The sequence below is a fragment of the Pseudorasbora parva genome, chromosome 12, assembly GCF_024679245.1.
Source record: "Pseudorasbora parva isolate DD20220531a chromosome 12, ASM2467924v1, whole genome shotgun sequence".
NCBI lineage: Eukaryota > Metazoa > Chordata > Actinopteri > Cypriniformes > Gobionidae > Pseudorasbora > Pseudorasbora parva.
In genome coordinates, this window is record NC_090183.1 from 26,271,066 (window position 1) to 26,297,806 (window position 26,741).

Sequence of the window (26,741 nt, forward strand, 5' to 3'; positions counted from 1 at the left end):
CTTTAAAGTAATTGACAAGTAGTTATTTAGTGTCCTTACATCACTCTCTCAAATTCCCCAATTCATGTCTTTATTCTCCCCTCCCTTACTTTTTCTATACCTCTTTTAGAGCATTCATCTTTCTTCTAGTCCAGTAAAATATTGAAGAAACTTTGATGAAATGGGCACTTTTGTTCTAAAAATGGCTTATTATAACCTGTTTTCCTAACATGAATTATAAAACCAATGTTTAAGTTTGTGCAACACTGAAGTTGTTACAATAAAATGTTAATATTTTTGAGCAGATGAGAAACCAGATTATGTGGTTTCATTATGAGCTGATGTGAGTTTTGATCATGTAAGTTGTTTTAACTCAGATAATCAAGTTAAAACAACTATAAACACTGGATAAATTTAACAAAGTAAGTTGTTTTAACTCAGATAATAGAGTTGAAACAACAAATGTTCATTAGTTATATAACTTGTAAAACATAACATTTTGAGTTGAAACAAATAATGTATTTAAGTTAAGTTGACTCATGTTTTTAAGGCAGCAGGTGAACTTTCGTTTCTAAGTTTAACCGACTTGAAATGTTTTACAGTGAGGAGACAGAGGAGGAGACACACTGGAGATCGAGGTAGCAGGTAAGTAAATATAGCGAGTCCTTGAGGTGAGTATGCACAATAGGCCTAACAAAATCGGACAGTAACTGAGAGTGTGCATGTGGCTTAATGCTGCCTTCACGTGCTATCAGAATTATTGTAAATATGAGTTCTCGAGGTAAAAATTGCACATAAACGCCCTGTGATGTCTTGTTTACCACTGGGAAGTTCGGAAATAATTTTGATACCTATCCCGAGTGGGCGTGGCATAACCGTTAAAAATGGCAGATGGGAAACGAATTTCTGCTGTGGCAAGTGTTTTATTAGGTTTTTTTTCCACGACAATTTCATTGTCTTGTCTTGTCGTTAATGTATACATATTTACATAAATGAATAATCATTTGAATCATATTGTGTATTTTAAACACATGGAAAATCGCATGTAGTTGACCATCATTCCAGAATAGTGAGCAAGCTGACTATCTATAGTGTGGTAAAAGTAGCTATACAATAGGATAATGTATGGCTGAAAACTATTGCCATTTTAGCCTTTAAGCAGCCTTTATTGTCTATATTATGGCTTTATTGTGAATGTGATTATAAACTATATGCTTTCGTGTTGTGCTGATATGTTTGCCATTTGTTCTATGATTTTCTGGGACCGGGAAATGACTGAAATGGTTAGGCTATAGTGTTAAAATAACCTTTTCCAAAGACGCACAAAAGTGAACCTATAGCGTCTTCCATTATTTCCGACAACAAAGCACCTGGACACAACAAGCTGTGGGAAGTGGGAAACTTCCGATGACACGTGAAGGCAGCATAAGTGCAGGCAGTGATGAGGTGATGATGAGTTGCAGGTGTGGGTGATCAGTAGGCCTACTCTGGAGATGCTGTGCGGTGTCGAGAATGGGTGGAGCCTGGCATGCTTGTGACAAAATGCCGTCAACAAACTTTTCTGCATTCTAAGCGAATGTGGGTTGATGTCATACAGTTTTAGAAGAACATGTCCTTACTGTTTTATTTTGTATTAAATATAGTCGTACAAAATCTGTATTTTGCTCCAATAATGTGTAAGTTCCACTAAGGATGCATGTGAATGCCGATCTTCTTAACTGATTGACTTTACACTGGCATGTCAGGACCAATCCTCTTTTTTCCCCTCCCCTCTCTGTACATTTGAAGTTGAGACTAAATTCAACAATTATAGGGAGAGAGTTGTGTGATGGATTCACTTGGCAGCCCTGCTCTTGGACCAGTTAGTGTGGGCTGGGGATATTCTGCTAATTGTCAAGAGGTGGACAAAATTCCAGAATTAAAAGCGGGGGAAAAACTAAGGTGAGTGGGAAGTTGTTTGCTTACTTGTCCTTTGATGTGCATTGTTTTGATTTGCTCTGATAAAAAAGGTTGCGTGGAATTCAATCCAGGCTTTTTTTCTTTCATTCTTTTCTTCTTTTTTTATTTTGTATTATGTATATACACAGTAAGAGCACAAACAAATAAAGCTTGTACACAGAATGCATGTAATTAAGCTTCAATTTCAGCAAATAAGATTATAGTTTATTGTTATAAATCAACTTATTGTAAGTGCAAGTATGAAACAAACTCAAAATTATCTGAACAGTTGAAAAATCATATGAACAGTATCTGCTGTATCTGAACTTACTTGTCATACAAATGTCTCTCAGACATTTTTAACAGTAAAAGGCTGTACTGTAAATGGGATGTATTGTTTATAAAAATGAAACATGTATTTGTGTGGAGGCTTACATAATATGGCCCTTCATTCCCATGTTCACATATTCAAGATGCATCTCTCTTATCTTCCATCTGTTGTGTCTTTAAACTGTTGAAAAAGACTTTTGACTTGGATTGCTATGGGCTTTGGGCACACTCTGACTGCATTATTTTCTCAGGATCATTTCATAATAAGAGAAACTGGACTAAAGTTTTCCCCTTAAGGTGCTTTTACCTCAGTTGTCTTTGGAATACAGATATACGTTTCCTTTTTAAAGAAAACTACTTAAACAAGTTATAGACATTTAAGTTAACCAAGCAAATGTTCTAAACTAACCATTTGTTTTATTAAAATATATAAAATTTGGACTCTAGAATTGCTAGAAAATCAAAGCCATATGTCTAATTTAAGTTGTGTTACAAATTTGAAATGATCACATCACAAAAATTAAGGACATTTCACAACGGTTTTAACAAGATTAATGTAGTGTTGAAGTTTTCGAATGGACCTAATTTATGCTGATTAATTGGGAGAACAGGCAATCAAATGTGTGCCAGTTGTCCTGCTATCTTAATTTTTTTTTTTTTTTTTTTACCATTTTATTTTTTATTTTATTTTTTGCAGTGTTTTTGATTCAGGTGGTGCCTTGACTTAACCCACATCGCATCTTGTCTTTCCATGAAAACATTTTTCAGTCATTCGTAGATTTATGGAAAGTGGAAAACTTCCAAATTCCATTACAATGGTGACTTAATAGAAAGCCCAAGGATACATTATTACCTCCTTGAATTTAGTAGGAATGTCTTAGATGATTTAGCTGAGTTGACAGCAAGCGGCGACATGCGTGATCAGACTTACCAAGGTGGGAAATCCCGGAAACGGCTCTTTGTACTGCATGATCCAGCTGTTCCGACAAAAGGAAATTGTTGGTGGGTTTATGTTTGTGTGAGCTGGGTTGTGGGTTTTCAGAAAATGTAACCATTGAGTAGTTAAAGAATATTATTTGTGCACAATGTTATTATTGGTGCATAATGTTTAAATGAGAACTTATATGAGATACTAGATGTATATTAGCTCATATTCTGCTACACTCTATACATTTACCGCTCACTCTTATGACCCTCAATGCCGGCCACAATCACCATGACGTTGCCAAGTAAGACATGTTCCTGGATCAACATATTTTGTTGACCTGGGGCCTGTACCATGATGGTAGTTTAACAAACTCAGGGTTACAGGATTAGTTTTGAGTTGACAAAACCAAACCAATCTATTCAGGCTTTAATACCATGATGCTGATCTTCAGCTTTCTCTGTCAACTCAGGCTTTGATCCTGAGTTCAGGAGTAAAGCTGTGACATCAGTAGTGAAGAGGCAATCACATGCTGTGGATCAGTGATGTGACATCAGCAGTGAACAGCCAATCACATGCTGTGGATCAGTGATGTGACATCAGCAGTGAACAGCCAATCACATGCTGTGGATCAGTGATGTGACCTCAGTAGTGAAGAGCCAATCACATGCTGTGGATCAGTGATGTGACATCAGTAGTGAACAGCCAATCGCATGCTGTGGATTATTGGAACTGAGATTAATTTCTCTCTTCTGCAGAATAATAAATGATTGAAACATTTTAAGAATTTAAACAAATTTACACAGCAAGAAGAAAAGAGCTGTTTATTAACGAGGGCAAATTAAAGAAAAAATATTATATGTCAATGCAAGTAAGTCATTAAGTTAGTTTAGTTAATATATAGAGAGAATTGAACATTTAAGATCAGTAAGCTTCTCTTAATAGCTTTATTTATTGATTTTAAAGCTTTTGTATGATTTTATTATAGGCTATTTATATAAAGTTTAAAAAAGTGCATATTAATGATTGAATAGCTAACTAAAGTGATAAATGTGTAATTGATTAAGGATATAAAAATTATATAAGTTTTATCTAAATCATTAAAAATTATTATTATTATTATTATAAATAAGCATTGTTAAAAGCCAGATGCTTTGGTCTTTAAAAAAACATTTGCTATGTCCTGACCTTTAATGTGGAGTAGAAAAAGGGGGAGTGGCTTTATTGCATCAGAGATGCATCACCCTGCGTCCCAATTCGCATACTATCCATCCTAAATCGTATTTGAAAATCGAATTAGTATGTCCCAAATCGTAGTATGTTGAAAAGAGTATTCCAAAGATTCCCGGATGATTTACTATTTCTGGTCCGAATTCGAAGTATGGATCGATGGGCACTCCAACGGCTGATATTGCCCACAACCCATTGCGAGTTGGACGAAGATTCGATTAGAACTACAAACGCGGATAAAAAGTGTTAAAAAAAAAATACAAACATGACGGATGTGCAAGTCAGACGGTTAAGTAGAGGAGTTTAGATAAAGGGGTTTTAGTGACCAACTATCAATATTTAACCTGACAAAATATTTATTCAGTGTTGTCCACATTATATTTCACCTGCATTAGCATTGTGAACTTTTAAATGCATCATTATATTTAAACTGCAAACATATGAGGAGAGTCTCTGACCCACAAAGATCCACACATGGCAGATCAACGAGTGGCTACATTTCTCTCCGATACGTTAGGAGATTAAACTGAATGTGGAGGATTTGAACTGTGACGAATCTGACGATGATTGACAGGGCAGATAAACGGTGACGGGATGCACGTAACTAAGCGACAGAGTCCGTTAAAGATGGCGAAGTAGTATGTCCCGAAGCTTGCATACTTTTCTGCTACACACTCAAAAGTATATACCTTTTCTTCACAAAAAGAGTACATACTTTTAGGACTTAGTATAAGTAGGCGAATTGGGACGCATCATCAGAGTCACTTTGCTCACAGCTGATTGGTCCAATTTCAGTTTGAGATCTCTTATCCAGAACATAACCTGCCCTGGAGCACGTTAGCCGTGGAGCGTAAGTTAGGCCTACTATATGGCGACGAACAGCTAAAAGCCAAGCCACTTTCACGGTACCTAAAACCCAAGATTGACACAAACTAGCTTAAACATATCTGGCCAGCCAGCTAAACCGGCTTCATGGTATAGGCCCCTGGAACAACATTTAGTCATTACACTGTACCTTTCCTTAAACTTAACCCTACCCATAACTTATACCTAAAATCAGATGGAAATTAAAGGTGAATAGCACTGATGTAGAGTCAGCTAAACCTGTAAGCTTAAACTGGACATAAACTGTATGACTTAAACTCAAATATGATTGGTTGATTGGAATGTTGTTCCAGGATTATGAAAGATTTTGATCAAGGAACATGTTGCACTTGGTGAAATCACATTCACCATACAACTCGGGTATACTTCTCTTTAATTATCAAATGAGATCTTTTAAAGTCTATCAAAACCCATTTAATATCCATAAGGCTGAACCATTACGTTTCAGACTAGAGCACACAAAAAGGCAGATTTGTCTGTGCTCTTATCTGCAGTCAGATGAAATCACACACTGTCTGGAGTCTGGACCTTTACATAAGAAACGTAATGTAGCAATAACATTTACATTTACATTTAATCATTTAGCAGACGCTTTTATCCAAAGCGACTTACAAAAAAGGGGAGAGTAATAGAAGCAACGGAACAGACAAGGCCAAAAACCTGTAAGAGCTGTAAGAAATCTCAATTAATTAGCACAATACACAACAATTTTTTTTTTTTTTTTTAAAGACAGACATCTACAACAAAAACTCACGTCCACAAAGTGCCGAACACTGGATTTTGATAGCTAAGATAGCTACAACCCATTAGGACTAAGGCTGTTGCCCCAGCTGTTGTCGTTAATGCAGATTCAGTGGCCCAATGGGTTGGTTTTGTATTCTAGCTAAACGCGCAGCAATAGCCATCTACAACAAAAACTCACGTACGCAATATACAGAACACTGGATTCTGATAGTTATGATAACTATGTAACATACCCGCCTGAAGGCACAAATCCGGATGAGAGACGTAGATATGATCCAGGAGTGTGCGCTTTTGGTCGTTGCTGTGGTGATCAGTAAGTGCTATTCTGTATTGGTCAAGTGCAAATGGAAAAGATGTGTCTTAAGATGTTTTTTAAGAATGGCTACAGACTCGGCAGCACGAATTGAGATCGGCAGGTCATTCCACCAGGTAGGAACGGTCCAGGAAAATGTCCGTGAGAGCGATTTCATGCCTCTTTGGGATGGAACCACGAGGCGCCGCTCGCTCGCAGAACGCAAGCTTCTGGAGGGTGTGTAAGTCTGAGCAAGTGAATTTAGGTATATTGGTGCAGAGCCAGAGGTTGTTTTGTAGGCGATAACTAGTGCCTTGAATTTGATGCGAGCAGCCATTGGCAACCAGTGCAGTTTGATGAAGAGAGGCGTAACATGCGCTCTCTTCGGCTCATTAAAGACCACTCTCGCCGCTGCATTCTGGATCAGCTGCAAGGGTTTGATAGTGCATGCTGGAAGCCCAGCCAGAAGAGCATTACAATAATCCAGTCTGGAGAGAACAAGAGCTTGAACCAGGAGTTGTGCAGCCTGTTCTGATAGGAAGGGTCTAATCTTTCTAATGTTGTATAAAGCAAATCTGCAGGACCGGGCTGTTGCAGTAATGTGGTCAGTGAAGTTTAACTGGTCATCAATCACAACTCCAAGGTTTCTTGCTGTCCTTGATGGAGTTATGGTCGATGAACCAAGCTGAATGGAGAAATTTTGATGAAGTGCTGGGTTGGTTGAGAAAACAAGTAATTCTGTCTTTGCAAGATTGAGTTTAAGATGATGCTCTTTCATCCAGTCAGAAATGTCTGTCAGACAGGCAGCGATACGAACACTGACTGTAGGATCATCTGGTTGAAATGAGAAGTAGAGTTGAGTGTCATCCGCATAGCAGTGATAGGAGTGTTTCTGAATGACAGAACCTAATGATGACATGTAGATGGAGAAGAGAAGTGGTCCAAGGACTGAGCCCTGTGGAACCCCAGTAGCTAGATTATGAGACTTAGACACTTCACCTCTCCATGACACCCTGTAGGACCTACCAGAGAGGTAAGACCTGAACCACTGGAGAGCAGATCCTGAGATCCCCGTCCTCTTAAGTGTTGACAGGAGGATCTGGTGGTTAACTGTGTCAAAAGCAGCAGACAGATCCAGCAGAATGAGCACTGAGGATTTGGAAGCTGCTTTTGCCAGTCTCAGTGCCTCAGTTACCGAGAGCAAGGCCGTCTCAGTCGAATGGCCGCTTTTGAAGCCGGATTGGTTGTTGTCTAGGAGGTTGTCCCGTTCAAGAAACATAGAGAGTTGATTGAACACAACTCGCTCAAGGGTCTTTGCAATGAAAGGCAGAAGGGATACCGGTCGGTAGTTTTCTAAAAGTGCTGGATTCAGAGAGGGTTTCTTAAGCAGTGGGGTTACCCGAGCCTGCTTAAATGCTGTGGGAAAGGTGCCCGTGTGAAGAGAAGTGTTGACAATGTGAGTGAGTGCAGGGGTGATTGAAGAAGAAATAGCCTGAAGGAGGTGAGTGGGAATAGGATCAAGTGGACAGGTAGTAGGGTGATTGGAAAGGATGAGTTTAGAAATATCTGCCTCGGAGAGTGGAGAGAAGGATGGAAGCGTGTTCGTGTTAGTTGTTGAGATGTGCATGTCAGTTAGTGATGAGGAGAACTGTTTGCTAATGAGAGCTGTTTTGTTGGTGAAAAATGATGCAAAGTCATCAGCTGTAAGAGTTGATGAAGGAGGGGGAGGAGGTGGACAAAGGAGAGAGGAGAATGTTTTAAAGAGTTGGCGAGAGTCAGCGCAATTGTTGATTTTGTTGTGGTAGTATGTTGTTTTAGCAGTGGAGACATTTGTAGAGAAAGAAGAGAGAAGAGACTGATAAAAGGCAAGGTCAGTATTGTTTTTAGATTTATGCCATTTCCTCTCTGCCGCCCTGAGTCCAGAGCGATGTTCACGGAGAACTTCAGACAGCCAGGGGGCAGATGGGGTGGGGCGGGCTGGTCTGGATGAAAGGGGGCAAAAACTGTCTAAGGAGGATGTTAGAGTGGAGCAAAGAGTGTCGGTAGCACTGTTAGTGTCCAGTGCTGAGAACTGAGCAGGTGGAGGGAGTGAAGATGAAACCATAGTGGATAGGCGAGAGGGAGAGAGTGAGCGTAGATTACGCCGAAAGGTAATCTGTGTAGGAGTACGTTTTGTATCAGGAGTCAGTATGAGGTTAAGAGTGATGAGAAAGTGGTCTGAGGTGTGTAATGGAGTAACTAAAGTGTTGTCTGTGGAGCAGTTGCGTGTGTAGACCAGGTCTAATTGGTTACCTGATCTGTGAGTAGCCGTAGTAGATACTAACTTAAGGTCAAATGAAGTCAGTAGAGTGCTGAAGTCTGCAGCTAGGTGTTTATCAAGATGGATGTTGAAGTCGCCAAGCAGAATCAGTGGAGTGCCATCCTCAGGGAAGCTAGAAAGTAACACATCCAACTCCTCCACAAAGTTACCGAGGTGACCTGGAGGTATCGTCCTCCAGGTCACCTCGGTAACTTTGTGGAGGAGTAGACCACTACCACATGGATTTTAACAGGGTGAGTAATAGTGATTGAGTGCGATTCAAATGAATTGGCCGGTAGAGACGGTAATGGATCAAATTTCCAATCATTTGAGATAAGCAAACCAGTACCCCCACCCCTCCCAATAGGCCGAGGAGTGTGTGAAAAAGTATAATTGCTTGAGAGGGCTGCAGGAGTGGCAGTGTCCTCTGGTTTGATCCAGGTCTCAGTTAGGGCCATGAGGCTAAGCTGAGAATGAGTCCCAATAGATGAAATAAAGTCTGCTTTGTTTACAGCCGACTGGCAATTCCAGAGACCAATTGGAATAAAGAGTAAAGTAGCAGAGGATGTTAGGATATAGCGCAAATTATTAGGATTACGGCGTCTCGTGCGTACGGAGCGTGATTTACGAGTGCTAGTAGTTATAGTTGAGATTTGAAAGCACATGGTGAAAAGGCCAGATAGGAATTAGAGCCGAACACAAATAATGAAAAGGAAGATGATACTCAAGTGCCTTGCTTGCCGGGGTCCTTGCTCGGGCGGAGTTGCACTGGGAAGAGTTGAAGTCTTTACACTCGTCGGTCTTCACACAAGGAGGGCTTCACACTGCCGCTTCCGCTGCCGCGGACTATCACGCTATTTATACTCACTTGAGTATCGTTATTGAAAGCAGCTGGGAACGCCCCCAACAAACTCGCTTCCCAACGTGGCAATGACCAAACAAATGCTAACTCAACAAATGCTAACTCCCACACACACCGAGAGAATATACCAAAACTAATAATACACACCTCAGCACTACACAGACACACTTATCCAACAACAAATGAACAAACAATCAAATGAGAAAAGTTACAAACACTTACAGAGTAGTTGTCTATCAGTCAATTGAATTGCTCCTCTCTAGCCAAAATGTTTCAAACACACAAGGCTTTTAATACCTCGCTGGCCACGCCCCAACAAACTCGCTTCCCAACGTGGCAATGACCAAACAAATGCTAACTCAACAAATGCTAACTCCCACACACACCGAGAGAATATACCAAAACTAATAATACACACCTCAGCACTACACAGACACACTTATCCAACAACAAATGAACAAACAATCAAATGAGAAAAGTTACAAACACTTACAGAGTAGTTGTCTATCAGTCAATTGAATTGCTCCTCTCGAGCAATAACATGCAGATCACAATATGTGGCAGTAACCAATTACAATGTACTTCATTACAAATGACTATTTACTTACAATAAAATCTTATCAGTAACTAAATCCAGATGCCATCATATAATAATCAAACTAAACTCATTGAGCTATGCCCCAGATGCAAATAATCGCAAAAGAAAAGCCATAACAATTAGAAAGAAATTCCCACAGAAATAATTTGTCATCAATAAGTTCTTACTAAAATATAAAACATTTTTGCAAATGATGCATTATCTTTTTGTTTTTAAGCTTACAAAAAGTTGGACTGGCAAAGGGGTGGCAAATAATCATGACCTGGTGGAATACAGTTACCTTCCCTTAAAAAAAAAAAAGTACTTAAATATACATTTTGCAAACTGAATGTAATTATCACGTCTGTCTGATCTTTCAGTTGTTTTAATTCTCAAGTGTTCCTTTTGTCTTAATTTCCCACAACTTTTCTGTTTCCTTGTGTTTAGTTCATTATCTAATTTCTGTCTCCTATTTAAATTCCTCTTGCTCACTGAGTCTTTGTCTAGTCATTGGGTGCGTTTACATGCACGTTCTTAAGCCGATTATGCCCAATAAGCCAACAATGAACATGGTCATGTAAATGCGGTAACCCGTTTTCTTTTATCGGAGTAAGGTCATAAACGGCGTAAGCATAAACCGGTCTGGACAGCTATTTTTTTGCCTCTTACCTCGATTTTTGTGCTGCGTGTAAACGCATTAACCTGCTTTCTGTCGGCTTATTGAAGTGCGCGTGTGTGATAAGTGACAAAAAACGCAAACTTAGAGCAGATTTAAAAACATCTAGACAGAGCGAGCTAGCGATTTGCATGAAAGGACAAGGACAAACGCAGACTCTTTTAAGACCCATAAAATTGTAAAGATGTGTTATTCTCTTCTCAAGCAATAGAAAGAAGTAAAAGAGGTTCAGTCAAAACGCTGCATCTGTAACTTCACATAATATGAGCCGTAAATCTCCTGCTGACACAGTGCACGCTTTATTTAAAAGCGCAAATGACGTAACATTTGAATAACTACATACGGACATTATTTTTGACGTCACTACATGGAAATAACCCAGTTTATTAATAAAGTCATGTTAACGCGGGTTACTTGCATTGTCCGTTTCAATAAGCTGATTTTTTATTTTATTTTTATTTAGAGTTATCAGTTTACTGGTGTGCATGTAAACGCGCACTGTTATATTAGTCTACTATGTGGATTGTTTCCCTGCCTTTTCTGTTGGTTCTGAATGCCATTATTAAAGTTAAAATTTTCAAAAGTCTTCAGCCTGTTCCTGTGCACCCCAATTGGTACAGTAATGTTTTCGGGCACTTATTGCATGTTATTTACAATTAATTTTAAAGTTAAAATGAATGTACTTTACATGTTTTAGTCAAACTAAGTGTACTGTTTAAAGCATGACATAAGATTATTGAAACCTAATAATGAAAATGTACTTGTAACGGTGCTGCTGCAGGCAAGAGGCTCTGGATCAAAGTGTAGTAAGAATTTATTGAAACAGGATAAAAGGGAAATGGCTCTAGACAAGGCACAAAATCCAAGGCACATGAATATGACACAAACACGTTACAACCATGTATAAGTAACAAGCCAAACAACAAAAGAAGCACTAAGGTATTTACACACACAGGGAAACAAGGTTAACAAGATAACAAGGGGGAGTGGCTAATAGGCAACACCTGAGAAAACTAATCATCCATAAAGACTACAAAGAACTACAAAACATGACAAGACAGGAAATAAGTCCTCACACAAGACAGGAGAACACAGGCTGGGATCATGACAGAGCCCCCCACTAAAGGAGTGGATTCCAGATGCTCCTCATGAAACAACAGTCCAGGAGGGTGGTGGAATGAAGGCAGATCTGGAGGGATGGAGGGCCAGGAAAGTGTTGTGGAAGAAGTGGAGACTGAGGCAGAGCAGGAAGTCTGGGTGGAGTAGATTGAGACGGTGGCCAGGGCGAGGCAGGTGGCCAGGACAAGGCAGGCTTAGTAGGAGGTAGCAAGTGCAGTGCAGACTAGGGATTCTGGACAAAGGCTGGAACCATCTTGGGAAATGAAGTCCCCGCTGGGCTCTGGATGGGAGGAGTAGACCCCTCTGGGCTCCGGACAGAGGGGAAGACCCCTCGGGACTCCGGACGGGAGGGGAAGACCCCTTTGGGCAAGGGCTGGAGCCAACACTGGATTCTGGTCAGGGGCTGGAGTCCCCTCTGGACACTGGTCAGGGGCTGTTGCCATTATAGTCAGTGCTTCATTGACAGGAACAGACACAGGCTTAGGTTAAGAACTACTCTCTCAGGGACAGGTGTCCATCTTGTCCAAAGACACAGGCTCCCAAAAAGGTTTAGGGGTAACATCCTTCTCGACCTCCACTACTGTGAAAGGGGAACCAGCAAGGTTCCAGAAGGGCTATAATCCAAATATTTCACAAATGACCCCCGGGGACCATCACTGACAAGTTTATCTTCATGTGGTTTGTATAGTCCAAAGCAGAAGAAATCAATCAGGGCACAATCTGGTAGGTTAAATAAGCAATTACCAAAAAATCTTTGATGTGGTACTCGAGGGATTGTTTACCTTGGCGTTGGCGGGCTAATCTCACCGCTGGATCCATTGTTAGTTCTTGCATTCTGTAACGGTGGTAGGCCTACTGCAGACGGCACTGGATCCAAGTGCAGTAAGAATTTATTGAAACAGGACAAAATGGAAATAACTCTAGACGAGGAACAAAATAAACCAAGGCACATGAACATGACACTACAACAAGTGCACACAATACAACAATGTATAGGTAACACATGGCAAAGAACAAGAAGCACTGAGCTAAATATACACACAGAGAAACCAGGTTAACAAGATAAAAAAGGGAGTAACTAATGGTAACAAGGGGGAGGGACACCTGGGAAAACTAATCATTGATGAAGACTACAAAGAACTACAAGACATTAGCCTGGTCCTACAAGGCTCATACATTTCATTTGTACAGAGAGTCTGGCTCCTCTTCATTGACAAGCGTTAACTTTCTTGAAGGTGGGTACTCTGTTGAAGTTTAAAACTATTAGATCTGCCCAGAGCCACTCTGGATGTGCCATAACCAATCACTAGCCTTTGGTCATGACACATGTCATCTGAAACCATAGACTGTAGTGCACAACATCAACGTCATCGTTCTTAGCCAATCCCTCTGTTCGCTTATTGGACCAGTCAAAATTTGATCTGAGAAAACCAGAAAATATACCCCAATCCCAATACTGAAGGAAAATTTTAATTGAGCGGACATATGTAGGAGGGCGGAGCCAGGCTAACAAAACTTGACACAAGACAGAAAATAACAAAAGTCCTCACACAAGACAGGGGAACACAGGCTGGGCAGAACTTTAAAGTCCCAGTGAACTGGAAGTTGCAAGTGAGTTTTCTTCAGGGCTGTGGCATAATTGAAACGGAATATTGAATAGAGAGCAGGGTTTTACCTCAGCGCTCCTCCTCTTCATATCTCACTCATAGCAGACAGATGGTTGGAGGGGAGTGGTGAAGCATTTTCAAACTCAAGATGTCAAACTGCCGTCATCTGAGAAGGAACGCTGTTTCCAGATTGGAAGTTACTTTTCAGATTTTGATTAAAGATTACTGTGACTATTCTTTTTTCTTTCTTCTGTGCATTAACTTGCATGGATTAATTGTTCACCCTAAGACCTTTAATATGTGCTAACAAAGTAAATATGGTCAATTTTGATTTCATGAGTACTTTAACATAAAGCATTTAATTTTACATTATTTTGACTGTAAACCCTAACACTCAAAATAATTAATTGGTTTGAGTAATGCCAATGCAAATTAAACAAATTAGTTCAATCAAATTAACTTTTTATGAGTATTCAGAACTTTCTTTTTCTTTTGAGTTCACAAAACTGACACATTTTAAGTAGTCTTTATTGTTTCCCTGCTTTGGGTTTTATGAACTTGTTTCTTTTAATTTAGAAAAACCGAAATTTGTCTTAAACTGGGCTGTAGTTTCTATTTCCCAGCATGGTTTATATAAAACCTGTTTTATGTTGCTGTACTCATTCAGCAAGTGTATGATATGCTAATGCTATCAAAGCATTGCGTTATCAATTAGCAAGGTAGCATTTATTGAATTGGCTAGTTAAAGCTAGCCGTTTCCACTACTAAAAATATTTAAATTGAGATTACATGATACATAAGTAATTTTAAGTTGTGTATGAAATTAATCAAATATTTCAAGTCAAGAGCAATTAAAATGTATGTATAAAAAAATAAAAATCTGCAAGTTCTGCTTAAGTTATTTATTCTTTTTCCTTAAATGTGTTAAGAAGAAACTACTTTACTTTCTGTAAGTACACTTATGTGGGAAGTACTTTTATTTCATTAATACGTTTTATGAGCATGTTATATTTAAAACTATATTATATATTATTTTCAAGATTTTGTCGAGTAAATGTGAAATATATATTATTTCCATCTTATATAGACATTTTAGAGTCATCTGTCAAAATTCAGACTGGCAAATTAAAAGTAGTGTTCTGCTCCCATCTGCTCTTCCTTACAGGCATCAGAAGGCCATGCCAGGGCCAGATGGATCCAAAGAACTGTGTTCTTGCCAAAACTTTCCTGCGTCTAAAATGAAACCTTCGCTTAAGGGTGAGAAGTGGCGCAGAGCAACAGACTTTATTTTGAAGAGTGATGCCCAGGAGAAGGGCCACCACTGCTGGGCCAGCCAGCACTCCAACCCTGTAACACAAAACCCACACAATGGAATTGCTACTCAAGGTCTCGTCACTTCTCCAAGGATAAAACTAATCCCAAAACCTTGTCTACTGAAATCACAGTTCTGTGCTGACCATCCTCAGCCTGTCAGTAATAGCAATGGGGATTATGCTGCATCTCCATCAGACCCAACTTGTTCAGGTACTCTACACAGAATGTTTAAATCTTCCCACATTGCTTATTTCAATTCATGAATCAACTCCTAGATGAGAAGATCCAGTCCTGCATGGACTGCATCCTATACTGTCATAATCGCAGATGAGTAAATCTGTGAACCACTGGCAAACATTCACCAATCTGTTCCCACAGATGGAAAGAATAATGATACCCATTTGGAAAACTGGCACATTCATCCAAAAACGACCTCACATAAATCAAAACGAGTCCCTCCGAGCATACCTGTACCTGCCAGACCCCTTCCCAAAGAGCCAGAGCAACTGATCTCAATGATGTGTAAGTGATAATTTTACCTTTGCCATAATGATTGTTGTTTATTTCTCATTACCTTTGTGACTGACAGGCATGTCCAGAGCTAAAAATCCAACATCTTTCAGATTCTCAGACTTTTTTTTTAACCCTTAAGAATCAGGTTAATGACTTTTCATAAACAAATAAAAATTGATCGCAAACAAAATTAAAAATTTACAGCACCGATCACCTTGGCAAAAAATAAGCATACTTTAAAAAGTATGCTTATAGAGTAGCTTTAAGAGTCGCACACTGAATGAATTCCTGTGTCTGGAGTCTCCCACATCTGAATCAATCATCCATCCATTTACCAAACCATGCTGGTCCAGCTTAAAGGGATACTCTACCGCTTTTTCATATTAAACTGTTATTCCCTTAAATACGGCGAGTTGATGCATACCTTTCTTGTCTCAGTGTGTGCACTTAATCTCTCTGATCCGCAGTGACATTTTGATTGCATTTAGTTTAGCCCACTAAGCCCAGTTCATTCACTATGGTACCAAACACCTCCACGTTTCCCCTATTTAAATACAGTTACATGAATAGTTGAACGACCAAGTATGGTGACACAAAATAAAACGTCACCATACATGGTTGTTCAGCAGTTTGTGTAACTTTATTTAAATAGGGAAACAGTGGAGGTGTTTGGTCGCTTCTAACTTGATTTCTGTTTGGTACCTAATGAATGAACTGGGCTTAGTGGGCTAAGCTAAATGCTATCAGATCGTCACCATGCATCAGAGCGAATAAGTGCATGCACTGAGATGAGAGAGGTATGTATCAATTCATCTTAGTTAAGGGAATAACATAATTTAATACGAAAAATCTTAAGAATCTTAAGTTTGCTTATGATTTGTGGTTTATCTCTTGAGAAACACCTTTTTTTTTCTGATTCAATCATAAAATAGCACATCACACACTGTTCCGAAATATTGACTTAGCATCATACACTGTTCCACTAATGGGTCCTGCACACAGTGCTATTGTCAAAATCCTTTGCGAATGTTTCTTGTCAGACAGTATAAACATGATCCCAGATGTAAGCCATGTCACACTGTAAGATCTCAGTTGTCATTAATGTCAGACTGTACAATCGTCAAGGCGTGCTAAAAACGCACACAAGTAAACTCGTCCGGAGTTTTATATCATCAATGAATGACGCGTTCGGTGGCTGAAATGGTGGCTACAAAGAAATCTCTAGCTCTCGTTTTGGTCATAGTTTGTCTTGAAAAACCGAGATATTTGAAGGTCGTCATAGGAGAAGTCACACTTCAGGATTTTGTGGCAAATCTTCTGACACTGCCAGAATTTCGTCTGAGGTAAAATTTGATTGCAGTGGTCATTAATCGGCTGCCGGTGAACATGTCAAACTACCAATCAAAGACTTCAGATGTTAGGATCAGAGGAATCTTTTAGGATTTGCAAAATTTGTTTCAGATGGCAAAATCGTGTGCAAAATCGCACTGTGTGCACCCAGCTTAAGCTGGCGAATGCTTCAGCGCCATTAATACGACACACCCCTTACGGCATTGGTCCTGTCTTTTGTTCACACAGCTGCATTCTGGAACTGGTCCCAGCAATGTTAGGTCCCCATTCCAGGATGTCTTTGCCTCACAAAGAAAGTCACTCTAGCAATTCAATGGCAATTTTCTGGGATCAATGCTCTGTGTGAATAGGGTTAAAGTTTCACCCAGCTTTACAGAACCAAACACAAACTCTGCGTCCCAATTCGTATACTATCCATACTATAATAGTATTCGTAAATCGTAGTATGTTGAAAAGAGTATTCCAAAGATACCTGGATGGTTTACTATTTCCAGTCAGAATTCGAAGTGCGGATTGATGCACACTCTAACGGCTGATATTGCCCACAACCCATTGCGAGTTGGACCATGGATTCGATTAGAACTACAAAAGCAGATACGAAGTGTTAAATAACTACAAACATGACGAATTTGCGAGTCCGACGGTTAAGAAGAGAGGTTTAGATAAAGAGGTTTGAGTGATTTAATTATCAGTATTTAACCTGACGAAAAGATATTTATTCAGTGTTGTCAACATTATATTTCACCTGCAGCAGCATTGTGAACTTTTGTAATGACACGTTTGGCCATAGTTTTAAGTGCATCATTATATTTAAACTGCAAACACACAAGGACAATCTCTGCATTAAAGGAGTACTTCAGCACTGGGTAGATGAATCTGTATTTAAAGGGGGGGTGAAATGCTGTTTCATGCATACTGATCTTTTTACACTGTTAAAGACATGGAATCCAATACTAAACATGGACAAAGTTTCAAAAGTTAAGGTGGACGTTTGATGGGAGTATTTCTTTGTCAAAAATACTACTTCCGGTTAGTCATAAGTTTCGGCAAGTTTTTTGCGATCATGCGTCCCCTTTGACGTTAATGGGGGCGGAATTTCCTTGTATGGGCCTTACGGACAATTCTACCGGAAGAGGGAGAAAACGAAAGTAACAGGCTACGCCCATCAAAGCGCTGGCTTGTAGGCTGCGCTGCATAGGTGATGTGCACAATTAACAATGACATCAAAAAGTGCGTTTTTGGTTGCCAGACCAAGACAGTCCTGCACAGATTCCCCAAAAACCCCGCGGTAAGGCAACAGTGGATGGAATTTGCTTTTCCGGATCAGCAACTGAGTTGCGCGAATGTTTATATCTGTTCGCTGCATTTCGGTGCCGACTGTTTCATAAACAAGGCCCAGCTTGACGCCGGATTTTCCAATCGCCTAATGCTGAATGATGGAGCAGTCCCAACGATAAAGGTCCCAATGTTAGAACCGCGGGCGGTGAGTTAGACTGCTTCAAATGTCTGTGTTTTTGCCTATGCTCATCAAGTAGCCAAAACATGATCACGTATAGTTACTATATATATTACTATATATAGAAATTGATCAATGGAGCATGCGATGTGTAGTGCGTGTACATTTGTTTAGCTGGCCACTATATGTGTAACTTTATGTTTGTGTATTGTAAAAGCACTCCAAACAACAATACACAAAGAGTGGGGAAATATGTTGAACTAAATAAGCGCGCTTCTTCATTCAAATGTGCTACTATTCCGTGTCTTTCTATGTAAACACTAACTTAGCCTGCCGTGCAAAACCAGTCCGCTTAATAACGTTACAATTGTCTACACAAACCACGCGTAAACACACACACACACACACACACACACGTGCACAACTGCACTTCTCACATGTACACCTTCAAAGACAAAAATACGACGATATAATTCAAGTATAAATATGTAAATAACACAAGTCGCTAAGCATATTATATAGTTAGTGTATAACTTGTACCACATAGAGACGTCCTGCTCTAGTCGTTTTTGCTGCTGCTCCTGTTCAACTGCAGCCTCTGGGTCTGATTCCGGATCATAGATGTATGGCTGTATCTGATTAAAAGCCATATTTTTATTTTGAATAAAGTTTTTTTCCCGCTGTTAGGGATGACACAGCTTTACAACGCACTCGACTCAACACAATAGCAGCAGCAAGCACACGTCATTATTTAGCTCCGCTCACACGTTACGCCCCCACCAGCTCGGCTTTTTCCGGAAAGACTCGGAACAGCGCATCTTTCTTATATAATTATTAAAAAAATAAAGACTTTTCGGAGATATGCAGGATGCAATGCTACTCTATAGGTACTCAAGATTGACATGACACTGACTGAAACTGAGTGTTTCACCCCCCCTTTAAACTGGGTCATTAATGTAGTAGAAATGTGAAATTATTTTTAATTTAGTGCTTTCTAGACTGAGAAAAGACAGAAAACATATTTTTGTCTCATGGGGATGAAAGACAACAATTCCCAGAATGCTTCGCTGCCCTACGAGGCCACTCCCAAAGCCACCGCTACTAGATTACTGAATCACTAATCACTTTCCCACTGCAACCGCGTTCATTGTCATAAAATCAGTTCAGTTAGAGAACAGACACTACAATTAAAAACTGAACGTGTCTGTTCAATATGTGATTTAGCCACTGAGGGAGTCTCAGCCCAAAACGCTGCAGGAGTCAGATATATTGACAGTCATTGATAAGCTCATGATGAACGCGTCCGCGGCATAGATTCACAGCGCATGTTCAGTCTGCGGTGTTTTCAGTTCATGCCTTTGAAAGCTTAACTTTTATAGGAATTAGTTTGAGAAGTTGAAAGACTTACTTTGCTCTGCTGGCCGCACCGTTTAAACATGAATCCCAGAGGCTGCAGCTGCGAGCTGAGTGCTGTGAGTGTGCGGGCAATCTCCCATCCCCCACGCGAGAGTTTAAAACATGCGGAAATGGCTATACATTTTCAAGTTTCTTACTGTATGAGAATACGTTTGTCAGCAATCTGACTGGAGGGTCTTGTGTTATTCGTTTTTGTTGAAAGCATCTAAAAATGATGTCGATGAGGGTATTTATATGGATATACCAACAACACCAGTCCAATCTGAATGCTTCAGCTCACCAGTACTGCACCACAGAAAATCAGGTACTTGAAATCCACCATTATTATCACTGTTTAGTACTATTTAATCTTTGATTGTAACCTTGCTGTGACTCTCCTGTTTTCACCAGGTTCTGACGCTGGCTCAATTGATAGACTTCTTCCACAACTCTCTCTGTCAAAATCAATTCCTGCTATTGAGATACAGGAGAAAAACAAAGTAACCTTTAAGCACAACAATGAAGTTGGATCGGTCAGCATCACTGTCCGGGAAAATTTGGTTTCTGAGCTACACAAAATATTCTCAGGAGCAATTAAAGAGAGACATTTTAGTATCAAAAATTCTAAGGTAGATAGACTACATGAAGATATATCTATCTCAGGTGTTTCCCTTGAAGAGAGTCCAGCAGATGTTCTTTCTGTGATAACATACCAAAAAACAGATGGGGAGAATCCCTCTAAACGCTTGCTTGAAACTTCTCTGAGAACATCCACAATGCTGCCTCTTCCTGGTTTGGTGGACAAACTGATAGACAGCCCCTCTAAGGGAGACACCAATTGCATGTGTGTTGATACTAAGAAAAAGTCACTAGAGAACTTATGGCAGGATCGAAAAATTGTAAAAGACAGTGGAATTCTGAACCGAACCACTAAAGAACAGCTAAAGCTTCAAGAGGTACTTTTAAGTTTATAAAGGCTATGGTAATGCCTGTTTTTCATTTTACATTACCTCTTTTTAAGGCCTCTACTCTGTTTGCTGATATTCTCCCAACGTTATTTGCTCTTGCCCATCTTCACACCCCTTCACCAGCATCTGTATGAGGTTGTCACATCCGAGCAGACCTATCTTCAGAGCTTGACAGTGGCTGTGGAACATTTTCAGGAATCTTCAGTGCTGAAAGATGCTCTGGCACCAAGAGACAGGAAGTCATTGTTTTCTAGCATTGCAAATATCAAAGAGATCAGTCAAAGGTAAGAACCAGGGCTAGCGTGTAGTCTGTTGAGCAAAAGCAAAAATGTTCACACAAAAATGTTCAAACAAAGTTTGGGTCCTGTGAGATTTTAAAAAAAGAAAAGGGAAAAAAAAGGTATTAATAATATTATTCAGCAATGCAAAACTACAAATGGCACGATAAAGACTTTTTTTCCTCGAAACGTTCTATTTAATAAATACTCCTGAAAAATATATATCAGTTTCCAAGTATAAGAAAGTACAACAGTGTTTTTTTTTAAACTGTAATAATATTTTACAACATCATTGTTTTATTGAATCAAATAAATGCAGCCTTAGTGAGCATAAAATACTTTTTTTTTATTTTAACATTTTGAAAATTCTTACAGACCCCAAGCTTTTAAATGGTATTGTATATTTCTAAAAAAGTGCATAAATTAAATAATTTGAATTTTCCTTTTAAGAATGTACTTAAACTCTTTTCTTAGCTTCATGGATGCGATGCTGTTGAAGCTGGCTTCAAGTGTGTTCTGTGATGTAATCTGTGATGTTATTCACCAATATGCTCTTGGACCCTTTGGAGCTTATATGAATTACATCCGTAATATGCCCTATCAGGAGCAAACATTGCACAACCTTGGGTAAAAGAGCAGTGTTTAATAATTATTTATCATGGATCTTAGCATAAAACCTGGCTCTGTATTCTATAGACATATTCTTTAGAGACAAGGATATGAATGTGTCTGCTGTTTACTAACGTCATTTTTCAGTAAAGAGAGTCCTCAGATTGTGGAGATCTTGCATAAACTACAGGAAGACCCTCGATGCAACCGACTACCCCTCAAATCTTTCCTTTCGCTGCCATTTCAGAGAATCACACGGCTTAAAATTCTAATGCAGGTGAGTGATGAAGAGCATTAGCGTAATTAGCATGAGAATTTTTAATCGTTTTTAAATGTTACATCATAATTCAATATGTCAAACATTTTGATGCAGAATATCCAGAAGAAGGCAGTTCCAGGATCAGATTGTGAGGCCACCGCACTGAAAGCTCTGAAGGAGATCTCCAGAGTATGAATGTCAAGCAGCTCAGCATACACTGAAAAAAAGGAAAACACACATTGTCTAATTTACTTAATCTTATTATTTGCGATACGCAACAAAATTGTGTTTCTCTTCTAAACTTGATTTTGTTGCTTTCAATTAATGTAATTCTCTAAAATGTGCAATCTACTAGATTACATTATTTGGGGTGAATGTGAACTAATCAAGTACTTGAACATGATTTTTGCTGATACTGTAGTTCCCAGCATGCTTTGCTTGGGACTTGATGAGAAGAGTCAAATTGTTGAACTTAAAGGGTTAGTTCACCCAGAAATGAAATTTATGTTATTAATGACTCACCCCAAAGTCGTTCCATACCCGTAAGACCTCCGTTCATCCTCGGATCGCAGTTTAAGATTTTTTAGATTTAGTCCGAGGCCTTTCTGTCCTAAGTGTATCCCCACTTGCTGTCCATGTCCAGAAGCTAATGAAAACATCATTACAATAGTCCATATGTGACATCAGTTGGTTAGTTAGACTCTTTTGAAGCGTCAACAATAAATATTGGTCCAAAAATAATTATACCACTATTGTTAGGAAGCCATATTAAAATCATTTTGAGACCACTCAGTTGAGTCACTAAAAAATGACTTAATTCTGTGATGTTGAAGTTATGTGAACAAATTATGTTTAACTTAACTGATTCATGTGGAAACGATGTACATTATTAAATCATGTAAATCCAACACACTGGTAACACTTTACAATTAGGGTGCACTTGTTGGGGCACATGACTATTAAATAACTTATTAAGTAATATGTAATTGTGGTTATGAGTTTTTAATTAATTCTGAATTAGTTAATAAGTCATGTGCCCCATCAAGTAAAGTCATAACATAATGAAACCTTTATAAACCATTAGCTAATGATTAATTAAAGCAGACACATTAATTTACATTATTAGTTAATATAATATGTTATTAAGGAATTAATTCATTATGACACATTTAACTAAAAACTATTTAATGATTACTTAATCTATTAAACATGTAGAATCTTCATTAGTTGCTGATGCAGTAATCATTAATAAATAGGTTAGTTCACCATAGTAATACATTAACTCATGAATATCTGCATTATTTAAGCATGAATTAATGCATATTAGTGCACCCTTATTGTAAAGTGTTACCAGCACACCTTTTTTTCAGTGCATTTTGTCAATGACTGCTATCGTATAAACACAGTTTGTTGCATTATGTATGGTATGATTTGTGTTGTCTTCACCTACAGCTACTAGAGGCTTGCAACTGGCAGGTGGGCAGAATGAAACAGATGGAAGAAATAGTGCAGATTGCTAACAAGATTGAGTTTGCATGCAAGGTATTGCAGGTGGTTGTCACCCACATTTCGTGTAGTGTAATAATTCAATATAGCCTATTCCTTGATGTCTTTTCTGTTTGTTGGGTCCCTCTTGATCTCTCAGGCCCTGGCTATTGTGTCTTCCTCCCGTTGGCTTGTGAAACAGGGAGATCTGGTTCAAATCTCTTCAAAGGAAAACATGTTTGGCCAGAGAAAACTGTGTCATGTATTTCTGTTCCTCTTTAATGATCTGCTGCTGGTGGGCACCAGGAAAGGGTAGGAGAGCCAATTCAATTAGTCAAACTTTTTTTTTTTTAAAGAGTTTACTCTGTGATCATTTTTAAATCTGATTTCTAGGGATCCACTGATGTTAAAATGTGTCTCAATACTGAATATCATTTTAAATATTCCCGACAATCACATAGTATGAATTATAAAAGACGTGATCTGAACTGCAGATGAGTTGCCGAGGACTGTGAGATATTTGGCATGCTAAATATGGACCTGTCGGCTACAAAATCTTGCTGTGTATTATATTATATAAAATATAATATAATATGCACAATGCAACTAACTCTCTTTGTCTGTTTAGGTTGGACCGGTTTGTAGTTCAGGACTACGGGCACCGTTCTCTGATAGAGGTGACCGAGGGGAAAGACCTGGAGGAGGAGCTGGAGGGATGTGAGCTAAACCGGATATTTCGGCTGGTCCTTTTGCATAATCACCGGAGCACCACCTCTCAACTTCTGTTGCAAACAAATTCAAAGTCAGTACTTACAATGACTGTCCACATACCACCACAATAATTTAAAGCATGGCAACTAGATCAAAACATTTTATAGCATTAAATATTATGTTCCTCTTAATATAATAATCAAAGTAATGTCTTTGTTTGTTTTCTTAGAGCTGAGAAAGACTTATGGATGGATCTTTTGGGTGGGCAGAGAGAGGGACAGGACACAGTGTATGAAGAGTGGGGTAAGAATGCATCACTGAATGCAATACTAGTCCAGGCGTGCTTGTTTGAGTGAGATCACAAGGTAAATATTTCATGATTTAACCCACAGAAGTCTATAAGCTATTCCCATGTTTGATATATTATAAGGTATTATAAAACTTATCTTTGTATTTTTATGTATTTTTTCACTTATATATGTTATTTTAAATGAATATGTTATTTTAGAGATTCAATGCCAGTGAAATATTTTAACATTGGCAGCTCTATAAATAATATATAATAATATACAGAAGCCTATATTATAATAGGTTTATACATTGTGTTCTGTTCACAAAAAAAGTGTTTATTTTTGAGTGATCAACTCATATTCCTAAAACGTGTGCAACTACACATTGGCCACAAGGGGGCAAAATTGTCAATGGCTTCAACATTGTTTCACCATAAAATGGAAAACATCTGTTCTTAATCAGAGTAGACAATTAACTGCAGTACAGACATGTTCTTTAGAATTTTAAAACATTTGTGAATAAATAAATAAAAGTTCAAATTGTAATCAAAAAGGCACTGTGTCTTAGACTGTCCTCAGGTGCGTTGTATTGAAGTGTACAGTGGACAACAACGAGGGGAGCTTAGTTTGCAGCCAGGAGATATGATCAACATCATACAGAAGACTACTGATGGTACAGTTGCAACACAACCATGATATTCCAAACTAAATGAGTCTAAAATTTGAAGAACTTGTATACTCATAGTCTACTCTGCTGGTTTTTTTAGGGTTCCTGGAAGGCCGTAGGGTACAGGATGGACAGCGGGGCTGGTTCTCAGCTGCATGTGTGGTAGAGATCACCAATGAACATGTGCAGAGACGTCACCTTCGTCAGCGGTATCATGTCCTACAGACAGCCACACGCCTGCTGAAACAACGCAATGGAGGCCTTGAACAACGAACCACAACATGCTTTAAATGAAAGACTGTTTAGACCAGAGTTGTCCAAACTCAGTCCTGGAGGGCCATGCCTGCTGAGTTTAGCTCCAACTTGCCTCAACACATCTCCCTAGAAGTTTGTAGTATCTTAGTATGTAGAATTTTATCTTAAGAGCATAGCTGTGTCCCAAATCACGTACTTGTGCACTATTCTATAACGTTTTTAAGTATAGTGTGTTCGCATTGAAAATACCAAAAAGATAAAGTGCACTTTAAATACCTAGATGTATTTAAATATACCTAAAAATACCCATTTAAAGGAAAAAATAGGAATGTTGGACACTTCATGCATTCAACTGTTGCAGCTTTAATTACGTAGAGGAGGGGGAGGATTGTTTGGTTATCACCAGACCAAGGTCAATTTAAAATTGAACATTGGTCTAAAGAGTCTTCTCTGTATTTTCTACTGCATAAGAGGCGTGATCAACGGGCATAATTCAAATGACTGTACTGTACGTAATTAGATATTCCTTCAACCAATCAGACCACATGACGGGTGATCTACAGGCAACGACCCATCGCTTCTCTATCCGTCATTGTGTTAAACCCGCCAATAGTGCACCAGGTGGATAAGCCAGTCTGTGATTGTTTTCCTGCAAAAGTGTAGCAGAAGCAGAAGAAATTAATGTATAGGTTTCCAGACTGAGTTGCCAGGCGAAATCAAATCGCCGGCAGATCAGGCTGGGTTTACCCAGTCTAGGGGGAGGCAGATTCTGATGTTAAAAGACAAAATAACTATATAAATTTCATACACTAAATGGTTGAGTACATTAGTGTAAGTGCATATTGTATAGTGCGTCATTTGGGACACAGCTCATGATTAGCTGGTTTAGGTGTGTTTAATTGGGGTTGGAGCTAAACTTTGCAAGAATGTGGCCCTTCAGGATCAGGATTGGTCTATTTAGAGACTTTGGCTGAATCCAAAATCGCCCCCTCTACCTTCAAATAGGTCATTATTTGAGGGGACAGCCATTTGTAGTGGTGTCCGACCATAGTGGACATTATTGAGCTAGTGCACTATCCCACATTGCACCGTGATAGAGTGTACAAGCGATGTACGCTCAATGGCTGTCCGAATTCACTCACTCGTTTTCATTTACTCCTTCAAATGAACTGTATTAATGGACTAATGTAGGGAATAGTGAAGGGTGGTTTAGGGGGTGATTTTGGATTCAGCCTTTGACTGAATTTTTTCACTTACTGATTTAAATGAATATTTGTTCCTTACATGTGTTTTTAGAAATACTGAAGCTACTGGTTAATGACAAATAATATTGTCACTACTGTCATTGTCACTAAATGTTGCTGTTTTTGTTTCTTTTTCAATGTAATGTGCTGTGTAGTCATGTTTAACAGCTGTTCTGTTCCCTTTCATTCTGTTTAAATGTTTTTTGTACCGATAATCAATCCCATATTGAATGTTGTTGAATGTCACCTTAAATACAAAGTTTGAAGCTTGTTTATTTTGCATGTGATTAGCCAGTATGACACTATTTGGCATTCCTGCAATTCTTTGAAATTGGATATAATGTACAGACAAAAGTCACAAAACAAAAATTAGTCTCTGTGACGCAATTAGACATTATTTATACAACAACTGAACACAAATCAGCTGTTCGACTTTTCTTATTTAGCCTGTTCCATGTAAACGTTTCCATATACTTATTATTAT

General features: G+C 38.9%; 1 protein-coding gene across 2 annotated transcripts; it reads left to right on the forward strand.

Moving 5' to 3' along the window:
• The first annotated feature begins 1,486 nt into the window (after nucleotides 1–1,486).
• On the forward strand, nucleotides 1,487–26,528 carry LOC137093578 (ephexin-1). 2 transcript variants are annotated; one of them, XM_067458403.1, is made up of 16 exons: nucleotides 1,487–1,557; nucleotides 1,768–1,920; nucleotides 14,629–14,987; nucleotides 15,156–15,299; nucleotides 19,715–19,816; nucleotides 19,903–20,447; nucleotides 20,583–20,743; nucleotides 21,212–21,364; nucleotides 21,494–21,623; nucleotides 21,720–21,794; nucleotides 23,058–23,147; nucleotides 23,251–23,402; nucleotides 23,719–23,892; nucleotides 24,031–24,104; nucleotides 24,660–24,764; nucleotides 24,859–26,528. In XM_067458403.1, exons 2-16 carry the CDS (start codon nucleotides 1,808–1,810, stop codon nucleotides 25,050–25,052), a joined length of 2,571 nt encoding a protein of 856 aa, XP_067314504.1. In that variant the 5' UTR covers nucleotides 1,487–1,557; nucleotides 1,768–1,807; the 3' UTR covers nucleotides 25,053–26,528. The 2 variants fall into 2 exon arrangements, with proteins under 2 accessions (XP_067314504.1, XP_067314503.1); XM_067458402.1 differs by having other exon boundaries at nucleotides 1,517–1,655.
• The last annotated feature ends 213 nt before the right edge of the window (nucleotides 26,529–26,741 follow it).